Source organism: Puma concolor, chromosome D1 (genome assembly GCF_028749965.1).
Source record: "Puma concolor isolate L17-30 chromosome D1, mPumCon1.1.hap2, whole genome shotgun sequence".
Classification (NCBI taxonomy): domain Eukaryota; kingdom Metazoa; phylum Chordata; class Mammalia; order Carnivora; family Felidae; genus Puma; species Puma concolor.
The window spans coordinates 15,970,543-15,987,293 of NC_141676.1; the positions used below are offsets into that span (position 1 = coordinate 15,970,543).

A 16,751-nucleotide genomic window follows, 5' to 3' on the forward strand; every position below is an offset into this window, starting at 1 on the left:
AACTGTGTAGAGCAAACAATATTTTATATGAAATTAAGACAGTATTTCTGTGTGTTTTGGGTCTACTTTCCTTTTGTGAGAGTATAGCAATACAGTTGTGGACCAGAAGACCTGTCCCTTTTTATTTCTGTCTTCTCATGTAACGGTAAGCCTTTTAACTTATTTCTCTGTTTGTTGATTCTAGACTCGGATTGCAGACTGGAGGGAAGGGGCTCTTAATGGGAACTACCTTAAACGAAAACTTCAGGATGCAGCAGAACAACTAAAACAGTATGAAATAAACGCCACTCCTAAAGGCTGGTCCTGCCACTGGGACAGGTACGCACTCTTCTCCCCTTTTCACCTTTCACCTTTGACATCTCAGACATGATTTGTGATCACCACCACCTGACGACATGACAGCCTGTCCGGAGACTGAGAGCAGCTGCAGTTAGCGGTGCTGGGCAGGCAGAGCACCGCAAGCACTTACAGTTTGGGCCAGCCACACGGAGAAACAAAAAGCAATGTTTAAAGTGTTCCATGTAACGGATTTTTTCCCAAGATGGACAAAGCTGGTTTTTACTCTCCAGAGTGTTGTTGCACGGAGTAGGGCGGGCTTGGGGGTTAAGCGCATGCGAGAGCTCTGTGCGCTTTACAGGACCTCTGGAAGCAACTACTCCTGATTAACCTCGGTGAAGTTAAGGAAAGCTTCGTGCCAGAAGATGTGAATGAAGAACAAGATTACTATCTTCTGCCAGCAGGTCAGATGAAAACATTTCTTTTTATATTTGGCTTTTCTTGATTTTTTTTTTCGTTATTTGAAATCTTTGCTCTTTTATTTTTCAGCTCCCAGATCCTCTCCCTCTCTTTAGCTTTCACTGTGTTTGATATCAAGAGTATGAAATGTGAATTCCACGGTCCAAGAGGGGAAGAGTCACCTTTCGCAAACTTCGTTGTTCTCTTCTTTGGAAGGGAAATTAGTGTTCTAGGAGATTGAGTCCCTTCGTTAATGAAACTTGAAACCCTGTTAAACATTGGCAAAAAACAAAACAAAACAAAATGTGAGAGGTGTTTTCTAAGTCATCTGTTGGAGTGAGGGCTCAGGGCTGTATTCACAGAGCTGCTGGCAGTGCAAATAGCTTTGAATTATCCTTGGTTCTTCATCCTCAATTGTCAAAGCTCTTTGTTGCCTTTGTGAATAGCAGTCCATTAAGAAGAGGTTCGTCCCTGTGAGAGCAGACTGCTGTCCTGGGACAGGACCAAACGGAAGTGTCTTTGTAGGAGAATGGGTCTTAAAACGTGTGTTTTCTTTCTTGTAATTTAGGGATCATAGACGATATTTCTATGTAAACGAACAATCGGGCGAGTCTCAGTGGGAGTTCCCAGATGGTGAGGAGGAAGAGGAAGAAAGCCAAGCACAAGAAAGTAGAGACGAGACTCTTCCTAAACAGACCTTGAAAGACAAAACTGGCACTGATTCAAATTCTACAGAATCTTCTGAGAATTCCACAGGTGGGACAATTTACCCTATACTAATTGGAGAGAAATACTTTTGGAGAAAAAAGATTTGTGTTAGTTGGTACCATAAAAGAAGAAAGTAATTCAAAGCGTAAATTTCTAGCTAAAAAATAGTGACTTAACATAAAAATGCAAGAGTTAATACTGAAGAAAACTAAGGCAGGGACTGCTTAGAAATCAGCAGACTATTAATATCAGACTTTGCTAAAAAATAAAATGATGAGCCAATATATTTTGATTTTTAAAAGATTGTCCCATAAGAGCTTCCATCTGCTTTCTAGATAGGATGCTCCTGATTCAGGAATCATTTAATGTACCCAATTAGATCTAACAACAACAAAAAGATTGTCCTTTTTTTTTTTTTTTTTTTAATTTTTTTATTTTTTTCAACGTTTATTTATTTTTGGGACTGAGAGAGACAGAGCATGAACGGGGGAGGGGCAGAGAGAGAGGGAGACACAGAATCGGAAACAGGCTCCAGGCTCTGAGCCATCAGCCCAGAGCCTGACGCGGGGCTCGAACTCACGGACCGCGAGATCGTGACCTGGCTGAAGTCGGACGCTTAACCGACTGCGCCACCCAGGCGCCCCAAAAAGATTGTCCTATAACCACTCTGTCATGCCACAAAGCCGTGTGTCCACTAACAGGAATGTTAATGTTGAGGAACTAGTAGCTGAATTGTTGATATCTTTGTGGAGTGATAATAGATTTGTTTTCCCTTTCTGTAGAAAACTTAACCTGTAGATAGTGCAGCCTCATTTTTCCACTCCACTATTCTTACAAGTATGGTTGTTGTAAATCAAAATACTCTGAAGAAATGGTATGAAACTAGGACCATTATTTCAGAGAAGCAAAATAATCATTGGAAATTGCCAACAATATTCTAGCATAAAACAATCAGGATGGCTCAACCCAGTAAATGTTCTCCTAGAGGTCTTTAGTTTTGTTGTATACATTAACTTATTTTTACTTATGTGTTTATTTTTTGAGAGTGTGGGGGAGAGGGGCAGAGGGGAAGGGAGCATTTTAAGCAGGCTCTGTCCTGAGCAGGGGGCTCGATATAGAGCTCCATCCCATGACCATGGATCATTACCAAAATCAAGAGTTGGATACTCAACCGACTGAGCCACACAGGCACTCCTTATTTTGTTGTATAGGTTTTTAAAAAGGCTTTCATAGCTCCTTAGTTAATAGGAGCTCCTCTAAAGAGGAGTGGCTTGATTTCCATATCTTGGAAGATGCATTTTTCCCCCTCTAAATCCACCATTCTTGGAATGACAGAAATAAGTGAATAGTGAAGCCTAGTCAAGGCTATGATTTTTCATTCTAAAAAACTAGTAGCTGTTTGTTAAAATGACAGTACATGAAACAGGAGTCTGTGATTTGGCTTTTAAAGTAATAAACATTTAAAGGTAAAGGCATGGAATTTATTGGTAACATAGGGAGTGGACAGCTGAATTCTTTTGTCCTCTGCTTACGAAAAATGATGTTTTGTATTCTGTTGCTCCCTGATCCCAATTAAAAAGTTCTAATAATGTACCAAATGAAACTGATCATGTTAGATGATTTTTTAATTTCTAAAATAGCCTAGGGGCAGTTATCAGATCACTAAACAAAAAGCCACATTTGGCTGCAGTGATAATTTTGCATGAAGCAAAAGGGTGGTTTTATTCTACTTACTATTTCAGAAATATATTTTCTGAGTTACAGGGTGTCTTAATATTTTCACAAAGGGATTTTCTTTTGATTACTTTCCTCATTCTTTTCTTTTGGTAGTAATGATAGATCTGTCTAATAAGTTAGTTTTATCATGTTAACTGAAGTTAGTCCAGTGAAGGCTTGATGGTGGTTCTGGATAGGAGATTCCACTCCTGACTGCTGTCTAATGTCCCTTTCTTGTATGTTACAAAGCTGAGTATTCTAGAATTACCAACTCTTAGGTGTTCTGTGAACACCTTAGAATTATTTTCTCACTTTGTTGAAGACACATAAAGTTGGGTACTGTCTGGTTAAAGGAAGACTGAGACATTCCTATCTGAGTAAAACAATTATGCTGTAGGAAAAAGTCACTGATAAACTGTTTCTATTCTTAAGCCTCTTTAATGAGAGCCATTAAAACTTGATAATCTTGATCTAAGTAAAACCCAGATCTTGTGCTAAGGTTTTTGGGATTTAAGAGCAATACTGATGGCTGTTTAAGCCTGTCAAGAAAGTTTAGTATATTCACTTTGTCAGCCCAGTAGTGGTTAAAATCATGTTTTAAATAAGAAAAATTACTACACTGTGGGGAGCAAGGAAGTTTCAAACTTCTGTTCATTTCAATCTTCGTTCATTGTTTGAATTTAACATCCTGTCTCTAAAGATGAGTGATATTACAAGATATCTACTGTGTCTGTCTTATTAGGCTTTGTCACTTTGGTTAAATTCAGCTGCTTTTCAAAAGTCTATGGAACTATTATTTATACAGTAACTGCTAAACTGGCCTCTTGGTTCAGAATACTAAGCAAAAATTTTCTCTTTGGAGAAATACAGGAAAACAGTAAAGGGAAGCTTGCCTAGAAATAGAAAAAAACAGGTTCTTGAAGAGCAAAATTTGTATCCCCACACTATTGTAAGCCTGTAACTTTCAAATTTATTAGCATATAATAAACGCTGTGTTTACCTTTATGTTTTTAATTTTAATTTTTTTTTAATTTACGTTAAGTTAGTTAGCATATAGTGCAATAATGATTTCAGGAGTGGAATCCATTGATTCGTCCCTTACATATAACACCCAGTGCTCATCCCAAAAACTGTCTTCCTTAATGCCCCTTGCCCATTTAGCCCATCCCCCCACCACAACCCCTCCAGCACTCCTCAGTTTGTTCTCTATATTTAAGGGTCTCTTATGTTTTGTTCCCCTCCCTGTTTTTATATTTTTGCTTCCCTTATGTTCATCTGCTTTGTATCTTAAATTCCACATATGTGTGAAGTCATGATATTTGTCTTTCTCTGACTAATGTCACTTAGCATAATACACTCTAGTCCCATCCTAAAAAAAATTTTTTTTTAAGTTTATTCTTTTTTGAGGGAGGGGGAGACAGGGACAGAGAGAAGGGGACAAAGAATCCAAAGCAGGCTCCAGGCTCTGAGCTCAGCACAGAGCCTGACATGGGGCTCCAACTCAAGAATAGGGAGATCATGACCTGCGCCAAAGTTGGCCACTTAATCAACTAAGCCACCCGGGTGCCCCCAAAACTGTGTTTTTTAATCTCTCCTTGGATTTCAGACTTGAAAGTTCGCTTAAATGGCAAAATATACCAACTGAGTTATATTTAGAAATGAAGAGAAGCATCGTGTAGGAGGATATCTATTAATATCCAAACTTTGTGTTTGAGCTAAAGGAAGCTATCAGTGTTAAGACACAGCTTTTATGTTTTGAGCACACTTAGTATGGGATTCAAATATTAACTAAAAATGCTCCTTGTTTGCTGCTAAATTTATCTCCTTATTTACACAGTTTAATTAATTCTGATTATCTTTGCTGGAGGTTGTAAACCCCATTTTTAAACCTTGAACCTGTATTTCCTTGAGTTGCTTTGCATAGTAGCACATTGCCATCATAAATTTCTGTGTTGCATTATGATTTTAGACGAGAATATGTAAAATTTAGCTTATTCATTTACCTACCAAATGTAGTTGAAGGTTTAGTAGAAGGAAGTTTGATAAATTATTAATTCTCAGTACTTATTACCTTAGTTCTGATGTAATTTTTATGTTCTGTTATTATGTAACATAGTAAACTGCCTGGCCATACCCAAACTTTATTCATCTAAAGGTCAGTGTATAAATTCACATTAGATATGACCAAATAAAAAAGTTTAATGAGACTTTTGAAGTCTATTAGCTGGAAAACTGCATTCTTGTTTTCTGGTGAATTTTTTCTTTCAGTGCTCCTTTCCTTTGCTAAGTAAGCAACATCTCAGAATAATTACAGTAACCTTGTAAATCCTATTCTTAAAATCTTTTGTGTAATATTTTTACCTGCTCCATAAAAAGTAAAGCTATCCTTATAGCCAAATGGTTCATAATGGCTTAGGTTTTATCTTATTGAGGACAGCGTGGTATCTTCAAGCCAAGTAAATAAAGGGTTTTATCCTTGTCATAGAGACTTTTGTTTATGGTATATGGTTATACCATCACTTTTGATCATGAAATTTAACAGGTGATTGCATTTGAATCTCTATTCCATGAAAAGTGAGATTTATTTTTTGTACTATTAAAAAAATTTTTTTTTCTTAATGTTTATTTTTGAGACAGAGCATGAGCGGGGGAGGGAGGGGCAGAGAGAGAGGGAGACACAGATCCTTAGTAAGCTCTAGGCTCTGGGCTGTCAGCACAGAGCCTGATATGGGGCTTGAACCCACAAGCCATGAGTTCATGACCTGAGCCGAAGTGGGACACTTAACCGACTGAGCCACCCAGGTGCCCCAAACTGAGATTTATTTAACTGTGATTTCTAAATCTGTTAGATCCCTGGTATTTCACCAAGACTTCTTTGTAAAATAGCACTTAGACTAGGAGTCAGACCTAGTCATTGAGAGCTGTATGATCTTGGGCAAGTCATTTCCCTCCTGGGTTTCATTACCTTTGAAATCAGAGAGTTGAACTAGATGATTTCTCATGTCTCTTCTACTCCTAAATTCTATGATTTTTAGGGAGAAAATTCCCTTCAGCATTCCTGGGATATATATCTAATAGTCCCATATATTGTGAAACTTCCCTATTGACGATAAAGAGGGATGGGGAAGGCTACAAGTAAGTATATCCTCCTATTTTCTCTAACCTTTAAAACTTTTCCCAGGAGAGAAAGGACAGTAATTAACTGGCTTTTGCAGAATTTGAGGAAAGCTGATCCTGCAGCTTTTCAGCTATAATTTCTTAACTCAGACTTCAGCAACTTCAGATCTTCTGCATCTTCAAATACCTCTTTTGTGTGTGCCTTTGTTATCCTTTACCTTGAAGATTTGTTTTTCTAAGTTTCCCTTTCTCATCACAGAAATAAAAAAAAAATACCTTCCTTGATTTGTGTTGCTGTGGTTTAGCAAATAATTCATACAAAGGCACAAAGGGATGATAGAGTTGACAAGACCACCTTGCAAATGGATTTTTAAAACTTAGTAACCCAGATTAATAAAAGGTGTTTTGAATGAGTACTTCTCTGGGTCATCCATGATCAGTTATCTACTCACTAAAAAATAAAATAACACGGAATCAGAATCACAAATGTACATTATTTACTCCCCTCTTCTTTTTTGAAATAAAGACCCAGAGCATTCCCTTCTAGTTGTGTATGTTGAAACTGTGAATGTTTGACATAAGAAACTTCAAGTTCAATGACCAAATTTCTCATTGAATTGATGTGATGTACTTCATTTATTTATCCATAAATCTGGGCCCAAAGAACAACGCTAGTATATAACAGCTAGGGCAGGTGCTAACTGTGGGGTTCATAAATTTATCTTTCTATGGAAGCATTTTTGAACTGAATTGCTTAATATTTCAGTAGTATGAGCGTAGAGAATAGATGCCTGTAGGTCCAGTTGTCTCACTAGGCAGTTGAACATTGTTGTGAACGTAAGCCATGGAGCTTTTGTCTTGCCCTTTCCCTGACTCCTATTTATTTTCATAGGTTCTCTTTGTAAAGAGTCCTTTTCTGGCCAAGTTTCTTCTTCATCACTCATGCCACTTACTCCATTCTGGACTCTCCTTCAGTCGAATGTGCCTGTGCTTCAACCTCCATTACCTTTGGAAATGCCACCACCCCCACCTCCACCCCCAGAGTCCCCTCCTCCCCCTCCTCCTCCCCCTCCTCCTGTAGAAGATGGTGAGATCCAGGAGGTAGAGATGGAGGATGAGGGAAGTGAAGAGCCTCCTGCCCCAGGAACAGAGGAGGATACTCCATTGAAACCTTCCACACAAACCACAGTTGTAACTAGCCAGGTGAGAAATGCTCTTTGGCATTCCGAAGGGTTTCTGGGGACTGGGGCATGACTGACACCATGTTTTATATTAGAAGAGGATGTTTAACTAGAGCTTTTAGCCACTGACTAGATTCTCTTCTGTTTCAGAGTTCAGTTGATTCTGCCGTCTCTAGTTCTCCTTCCACTAAAGCGATAAAAAGAAAAGCCACAGAAATTAGTAATGCAGTAGTTCAGAGATCAGCTACCATTGGTAGTTCTCCAGTCCTCTACAGCCAGTCAGCTATAGCTGCAGGTAAGCATTGTGATTGAAAACTGTTTTCCTGAACATATTACATCTTTGTTTTTGGAATTAGATGTCATAAAAGGCTTTTAGATATCATGTAAAGGCTTTTCATTTCAAGAACTCCTTATATGTTTTTCTTTCAGTTACTAAAAACTACTGTTAACAATTTGACATGTTCCATATTGTTTTCTGTGCACTTACATGACATCAGTAATTTTGATAATTTAAGTACCTTAATGCTGAAGTGCCTGGCTGGCTCAAGTCCGTAGAACATGGAACTCTTGATCATGGGGTCATGAGTTCAAGCACCACGTTGGGCTTAGAGCTTTTTTTTTTTTTTTAAAAAGAAAAAAGTACCATAATACTAAAGTATTCAGAAATATTTTGCTGCCAGAAAATGTGGCTGTATTTTTTGAGGAGAAGGTATATTGGCATCATTTTATAGGGGATCTAACCCCCAAATCCCTTTTCCATCTTTTCTTTGTTTTTGCTTTGTCAGAGTGTCCTTCTTAATAGTTTTATTTTATGGTTTGTATGTTAGGTCATCAGGCAGCAGGGATTGGACACCAGTCTGCAGGGATTGGACACCAGGCAATATCTGTTAGCCATCCAGCAACAGGAATGGGTCATCAAGCCAGAGGAATGACCCTACAGTCAAATTACCTAGGACTGGCAACAGCTCCTGCAATTATGAGCTATGCTGAATGTTCTGTCCCAATGGCAGTGACTCCCACATTGCAGCCAGTCCAGGCCCGAGGTGCTGTGCCTACCACTGCCATTATTGAACCACCACCTCCTCCTCCTCCGCCACCACCACCACCACCACCGCCAGCTCCCAAAATGCCACCATCTGAGAAGACAAAAAAAGGAAAGAAAGATAAGGTACAGTAAATCTCTCCCAAGTTTTTATTTTAAAATTTTTATTATTGAAGTGATATTCATATAAAAACCATTTTAAAGTATATAATTCAGTAGCATGTAGAAGTATGAGTTCTCCAACTTTGTATGTAATTTTCAATATTGACTGTTTAGGCCCCCTTGTAAGTTGATACGAATTTATTCAGCTTTTCTATTTATGCATAAAAAGCCAGTGGAGTTTTGATAGGGATTGCATTTCATGTCTGAATTGTTTGGGTCATACTGCCATTTTAACAATATTGGATTTTTCAGTCTGTGAACACAAGATTCTTTCCATTTATTTAGGTCTTCAGGGTTTTTTGGGGGTTTTTTTTGGCAATTTTTTGTAATTTTCAGTGTAGAAGTCTTTTACTTCCTTTCCTAAATTTACTCTTAGGTATTTTATTCTTTATTCTGTTGGATACTATCATAAGTGATCGTTTATTTGGTTTACAGTTTAGCATTATATAACGTCCTTTTTCATCTTTTGTAACAGTTGTTTACTTAGTCTCTTTTATATTAATGTTGTTAACCCTTGCTTTCTTTTGGTTACTATTTGCATGGAGTCTGTTTGTCCTTTTACTTTAAATCTGTGTATATCCTTAGATAGAAAATTAACGTTTTACAGACATCACTACTTCAATTCTGTTTTTTTGTTTGTTTTGAGGGAGAGTGCGCTCTTGCGGATGGGGCAGAGAGAGAGAGGGAGAGAATATCTCAAGCAGACTCCACCACTGTCAGCACACAGCCAGGCATGGGCTCAATCCACAAACTGTGAGATCATGTCCTGAGCCAAAATCAATAGTCAGACCGTTAACTGACTGAGTCACTCAGGCTCCCTATTCAGTTCTGTTTTTTTAAATCCATTCTGCCAGAATACATCTTTTAATTGGAGAGATTTATTTACATCAGTAAATTACTAATTTATTATCAGTAGTTACTGACAGGGAAGGACTTACTGTTGCCATTTTGTTACTTGTTTTCTGTATGTATTCTGAAGATTTTTTTGTCCTCATTTCTCCTCTCACTGCCACCTTTTGTGTTTAGTTGATTTTTTTAGTGACACTTTGATTTTCTTGTCATTTCCTTTAGCATATGTTCTATATTCATTTTCTTTTTTTTTTTAAGATTTTTTTAAAAAGTGTTTTTTTTTTTTTTAATGTGTATTTATTTTTGAGAAAGACAAAATACGGGTGGGTTAGGGGCAGAAAGAGGGGGAGACACAGAATCCGAAGCAGGCTCCAGGCTCTGAGCTGTCAGCACAGAGCCCGACGTGGGGCTCGAACTCACGAGCTGTGAGATCATGACCTGAGCTGAAGTTGGACGCTCAACTGACTAAGCCACCTAGGCGCCCCTATATTCATCTTCTTTATGAAATCATGGGTATTATATGTAATGTGCTTAAGTTATAATCAGTTTTAAACTGATACACTCTATTGCAGACAAAAACCACTCCTCTATAGCTGCATCCCACTCCATTATGTTATTGGTGTTATAAATTATATTTCTACATATTGTGTGCCCAGTAACATAGCTTTGTAATTACTTTTTATGCTTTTGTCTTTTAAATTCTGTAGAAGAATAAAAAGTAGAGTTACAAACCAAAATCACAATCCTACTGATTTTCATATTCCTGTGTTTACCTTTATCAGAGAACTTTATTTTTTTGTATGACAACTTAGGTATTTAGCATCATTTCACTTCAACTTGAAGAACTCCCTTATGCATTTATTGTAGGATAGGTCAAGCAATAATGAACCCCAGAGCTTTTGTTTATTTAGGAGTATCTTAATTTCTTCTTCATTTTTGAAGGAAAGCGTTGCCTGTACAGAATTCTCAACTTTTTTTTTTTTTTTCTTTGATCACTTTAAATATATCATCCTGCTGCCTTTGGCCTGCACTGTTTCTTCCAGAAATCCTGATAATCTTATTGAGGAACCTTTGTACATGACAGGTCATTTTTCTTTTGCTGCTTTCAAGATTCTCTTTGGTTTCTGACAAGTTATGTGTCACAGGGTGATCTTTTGGGGCTTATTCTACTTGGAGTCTGTTAGACCTCTTGGGTATGTATATCCATGTCTTCATTAAATTTGAGTAGTTTTTAGCTATGATTTCTTTTTAATTTTTTAAAAATTTATTTTGGAAATAGATTATGCAGACAAGCAGGAGAGAGGGGCAGAGGGAGAAAGGGAGAGAATCTTAAGCAGGCTCCATGCTCAGCACAGAACCCAACATGGGGCTCAGTCCCACATGACCCTGGGATCATGATTTGAGCCAAAATCAAGAGTTGGATGCTCAACCAGCTGAGACACCTGGATGCCCCTTGGCTATTCTTTTTCTTTTTTTTGTTTATTTATTTTGAGAGAGAGAGCATGCACACTAGTGGGAGAGGGGGAGAGACAGAATCCCAAGCTGATGCCACACTGTTAGTTAAGAGCCCAGTGTAAGGGTCGATATCACAAACCATGAGATCATGACCTGAGCTGAAATCCAGAGTCAGACACTTAACCAACTGAGCCACCCAGGCACTGTGGCTTAAAATATTTTATTTCTTTTTAAAAAAAATTTTTTTTTCAACGTTTATTTATTTTTGGGACAGAGAGAGACAGAGCATGAACGGGGGAGGGGCAGAGAGAGAGGGAGACAGAATCGGAAACAGGCTCCAGGCTCTGAGCCATCAGCCCAGAGCCTGACGCGGGGCTCGAACTCACGGACCACGAGATCGTGACCTGGCTGAAGTCGGACGCTTAACTGACTACGCCACCCAGGCGCCCAATATTTTATTTCTTAAAATAAAAGTTCTGCCCTTTTCTTTCCATATTCCTAGGATTCCCATAATGCATATATTAGTCCACTTAAGGGTGTATTATAAATTAGATTCTGTTCACTTTGCTTCATTTTCTTTTTTTTAATCTCTGAAAATGCACTTATGTATTTTCTTCAGATTCTTATATAAATTCTAATTAGTTAACATATACAGTGCAATATCGGTTTCAGGAGTAGAATTCAATGGTTCACAGTGTTTTTCTTTTTGCTCTGCAGACTCCATAATTTCAAATGACCTACCATCAATTTTGCTGATCCTTTCTTCTGCCTATCAGAGTTGGCTGTTGAGCTAATGAATTTTTCAGTTCACATTTTTCAGCTTCAGAATTTCTATTTGGTTTGCATTTTTTTATATCTACCTGTTTGTTGATAATCTCATTCATGTGTAATTTTCCTGATTTCATTTAGTTCTTTGCCTTTATTTTTCTTTAGTTCTTTGAATACATTTAAGACAACTGTTTTAAGGTCTTTAGTGAGTCTGAAGTATGTATTTATGGTTGGTTTCTAGAGATTTATTTTGTTCCTTTGAATGGACATGTTTTCCAGTTTCATCTGTGCTTTGTGATTTTTTTTCTTTGTTGAAAATTAGGCATTTGGCAAAACAACTGTCTCTCCCAGTCTTTGCACATGCATTCTCTTTGTAGAAAGACCTTCATTAAGAAGCCCAGCATGAAGGTTTAGATCTCTTTGGGCCTTTTCTGGGCATCTGTATCCCCTGTGTAGATTTTTTTTTTTTTTTTTTTTTTTTTTAAGAGTGTGCAAGCATGAGAGAGAGGTAGGGGGGAGACAGAGAATCCTAAGCATGTCCCAGGTTCAGTGCGGAGCCTGACACAGGACTCAGTTCTATGACCCTGGGATCATGATTTGAGCCAAAATCAAGAGTCAGGCACTCAACCAACTAAGCCACCCAAGAGGCCCCCCATCTGTATACATTTAATTTATTATTATTATTTTGTTTTTTTAGTTTATGTATTTGGAAAGAGAGAGAACTTGTGTGCGGGGGAGGGGGAGAGAGAATTCCAAGCAGGCTCTTTGCTGTTAGCACAGAGCTGGACGTGAAGTTCGAACCTGCAAATCATGAGATCATGACCTGAGTTGAAACCAAGAGCCGGGTGCTCAATCAGCTGAGCCACCCAGATGCCCCTAATTTTCATCTTCCTGTCTTACACCTTCTTTTTTCCGAGGAGCTTTATATGTTGTTTAGTATTCTTCTGCCCGTAATCTCTGCTCCTAGGTATCCACAAGACTGCAGTTTCCCTGTGGTTTTCACAATGCTGCAGTACCTGCCGCTGCCTTTCAGGGCTTCCAACCTGAGATTCAAAATATGCTGCCATTACTGCTTGAGCTCCAAGTTAGTCAATGTACCGAAACCAGTCCTTCAGGCAGCCACAGACAGAAGAGAGAATATTTTACTCTTTTCCTTCCCTCCTCAGGTAGGGAACTGAGAATTGGGCTGTTTCATCCCAACCACACAGGAGAGGGTGGTGCAAAGGCAAGCAAACATGTCACAAAATCTCCTACCGTTTTGAGTGTGACTTTTTTTTTTTTAGATTTTATTTTTATGTATTCTTTAGACTTAACATGAGTCTCAAACTTAAAACCCTGAGATCAAGAGTCCTATGCTCTACCTACTGAGCTAGGCAGGTGTCTCAGTGTGGCTTCTTGATTGAGTGTTCTCTTGTTTGCTGCAGATCTTCAACTTGTTTCCAGAAGATCTTCAACTTGTTTCCAGAGTTCCCATAAAGCGATTTTAGTCTGTATTTGTTTTCATAATGTTTCCTTGGGGAAACGGGGCCTGGAGCTTCATGGTCTTCCATTTTACTGATGTCACATCACATTCAGTGGCCACTTTTGTATGCCCTGATTACCCAAAGTTTCTCATCAGCTTTTTCTCTGTGTTGGCACTTTATCTGCCTGAACCAGAATCATTTTTCCAGGGATCAGCAGGGCAAATTCATTTGCCTTACCATGGTTAAAGGAACCTTACTGAATGAGATATGTGTTCACACAGAATAGGCCATGTGATTCCACTTGAAACCCCTTGTCCAAGTTAGTATTCTGGTTTCAGAAATTATCTGGAAACGAAGTAAATATTATGGAAGTCAATGATAACAATTAGAACACTGTCTTTAATATAGTGTCAAGGTCTATACTATAGCATATATGGTTCTCCTGAGCCAGCATACTGTTTACCACCTCCATATCTTTGCTTTGTCTACCAGTCCCACTACTTTTTGTTCTTTACACAATTAAATGTTAGAACAACCAGTGCTGGGGAATCATTTCTTGTATGAAGCCTTCCTTGACACTCTTTCTCCAATTCTCCAAAGATTTCATGCAGTAAGTAATTTCTTAGCCGGTCATTCTTTAATGGTTTTGTAAATAATACTTTAGGAAATCCAGAATTCTAATTTGTTAATATGTCATTTTTATGTACTTCATATTAAAACAACATTAATCTTATCTTTCTTGTTACAGGCCGTTTTAAAAGAATATAAAATAATATACTTACTTCCTTGGATGTTCAAGAATATTTGAAATGCATGTTTTCAATCTTGTTGCTGAAGAATTTTGTGTGCAGCTTACTAGAAAATAAGCTAGGGTCGCCTGGATGGCTTAGTTGATTAAGTGTCTGACTCTTGGTTTTGGTTCACGTCATGATCTCACAGTTCATGAGTCCAAGCTCCACAGCAGAGCTTGCTTCAGATCCTCTGTCCCCCTTTCTCTCTGCTCCTCCCCTGCATGTGTTCTCTCAAGAATAAAGTAAAACATTTATTAAAAATATCAAGTGTCCTAGGGGCGCCTGGGTGGCTTAGTCGGTTAAGCACCAAACTTCTGCCCAGGTCATGATCTCAAGGTTTGTGGGTTCGAGCCCTGCATCGGGCTCTGTGCTGACAGCTTAGAGCCTGGAGCTTGGTTCAGATTCTGTGTCTCCCTCTCTCTGTACCTCCCCTGTTCACGCTCTGTCTCTCTCTCAAATAAATGTTAAAAAAAAAATTAAAAATACCAAGTGCCCTTAAAAAAAAAAAAAAGGCTAGAAAACAAGTCCTAGCCATTGGATCTTTATTCATCTTACTGCCTGTTCCCCTGTAAAAATGTGCTGGAACAGCCATTGCAGGGGCCCTTGGGTGGCTCAGTTGGTTAAGTGTCCAAGTTTGGCTCCAGTCATCATTTCATGGTTCTTGTGTTCAAGCCCCGTGTCGGGCTCTGTGCTGATAGTGCGGAGCCTGCTTGGAATTCTTTCCCCCTCTTTCTGCCCCTGTCTAACTTGCACTTTATCTCTCTCAAAATAAATGAACTTTAAAAAAAGAAAAAAACAGCCAGTATAATTCTTTATCCATGGTTTTGGATGTGATTGGCAATAAATAACTTATAAAACAACTTATTTTCCCATGACGAATCAACTGTGATAAAATTTTTTTTCACAAAACCCATAGAAGTCAAAAGGAAACAACAGTGACTACCTAGAGCTTTGGATTTTAGTCATGTTTGACAGTGTTCAGTGAGAGGTCATATCTCACCGAGCCCTCTGTCCACTTATGACTGTTATTAGTTCATGTTACTTTTTACACGTATGGTTCCATGCTAACCCCAGGTGGGCTGTTTTGGAGCTTGTTGGCAGGTTGTGTATGCAGTGTGTGAGGCTGAGCCACAGGTGAAATGACAGCCTGGAGTGTGGGGGTGTGTGGGGCTAAAGGTGTAAACACAACAGATGGAGCACTCAGTTCTCCAGAACGTTAAGAACTGTCCGTTATAGTCAAAATATGGTATTGAGCAGAGAGCAAAGTAATAGAAGAAAGACTGAAAATCTAAAACTTACTTTCTCAGATTTTGGGGAATTAAGAAATATCTCTCAAGTGCAGGCAGGAAAAACAGGGTGGGCCCCCATACCTGGTCCAAGATGAGCCCAGTAGCAGTTAATCACACCTACCACTCAAATGCTTGTTGTGTTTCTAGTGTAACCTGGTCAGGTCTTCAAGTACATAGCTCTTCAAAATATAGGGATAAAAAACATGTTTCCCCCCATGTCTGATACAGGAGCCTTTGAATTTCACATAACTAATCACAGATTCAACAAATTTGGTTTTTGGTTTTATTTATTTTTTTAACATCAGGTTTTTTTGTTTTTATTTTTAATGTTTATTTACTTATTTATTTTTGAGAAGGGAGTGTGCAAGAATGAATAGGGGAAGGGCAGAGAGAGATGGAAAATCCGAAGAAGGCTCCAAGACTCCAAGCTGTTAGCGCAGAGCCTGATGTGGGGGCTCTAACTCATGAGCTGTGAGATTATGAACTGAGCCAAAGCCGGATGCTTAACTGAGTTGAGTGGGCCACCCAGATGCAGGTGCCCCTCAACAAGTATATTTTTAAGGCATACTATTTGTCAGGCATTCTCCCCAGAAGCTGGGGATGCAGAAGTGAATCAAATGTTTGTGGGGGAATACAAAAGAATACAAACCAAAGAAGTGGGGGAATGGGGTTGGGGAGACAGATAAGCAAATGCATACATGTTTGGTGCTTTAAAATGCAGTGAGAAAAAACAAGCAGTGTCAGGATAGAAAGCGGTCTTTGGGAGGTGGTGCTGTTTCCAGTTAGGTTGGTCGGGGAAGGCCTCTTTGCTAGGGTGCCATTGATCAGAAGCCTGATGATAGTGATAGAGCAAACCGTGTTGGATATATGTAGGCCTACTTTTGCTACTTTCACAAGATTTTTTTTACTCTGAAAGTAAATACTTACTATAGAAAAAAATTAGAAAATGAAGATGAGCCAAAAAAATTTTATTCTATCTCCTCTTAGAACCATTCTTATCATTAATATTTTGATACATCTTGCTTTGTAAATATTTGTTGTTAATTGACTTTGTTGCTCTTTCCAGGAAAGCTGGTCATTTGTTTCTCAGCTCTATTTTACTTAATGTGAACACTGCATTTAGTTAAAATTTGCAAGAGGAAACACTGTAATTCTGAGATAAGGGCAACAGTTTTGAATTCCATAGAATAATGAGGCTGAAGGAAATTTTTCTGACCTAATTTTATAAAAACACATTTATGGGTGTTTTTTTTTTTCCAGTTTTTAGAATTTTGACCAAGCATTAATTAGATTTATAGTTGGTAGAAATTTCGGGCAAGAATTTATAATAGTATTTATTTTTTGTGTTTCTGTCCTTTTGATTTTTTTTTTTTTTTTGGTCCTTTTGATTTTTTTTTTTTTTTAATTTTTTTTTTTTTTCAACATTTATTTATTTTTGGGACAGAGAGAGACAGAGCATGAACGGGGGAGGGGCA

The 16,751-nt window shown here is 38.3% G+C and overlaps 1 protein-coding gene across 5 annotated transcripts in view; it reads left to right on the top strand.

The window, feature by feature from the left end:
• The window catches only part of FNBP4 (formin binding protein 4), a 44,907-nt gene that overhangs the window by 23,154 nt on the left and 5,002 nt on the right, over positions 1-16,751 (top strand). For 2 of the 5 annotated variants that reach the window (XM_086677414.1, XM_086677415.1), the window contains exons 11-15: positions 185-318; positions 1,304-1,491; positions 7,169-7,479; positions 7,608-7,752; positions 8,285-8,625. In XM_086677414.1, coding sequence (XP_086533540.1) covers positions 185-318; positions 1,304-1,491; positions 7,169-7,479; positions 7,608-7,752; positions 8,285-8,625 — 1,119 coding nt within the window. Of the gene's footprint in view, positions 1-184; positions 319-637; positions 1,492-7,168; positions 7,480-7,607; positions 7,753-8,284; positions 8,626-16,751 lie in introns of those variants that run through there. The other 3 variants (XM_086677416.1, XM_086677417.1, XR_015240838.1) reach the window with 2 other exon arrangements.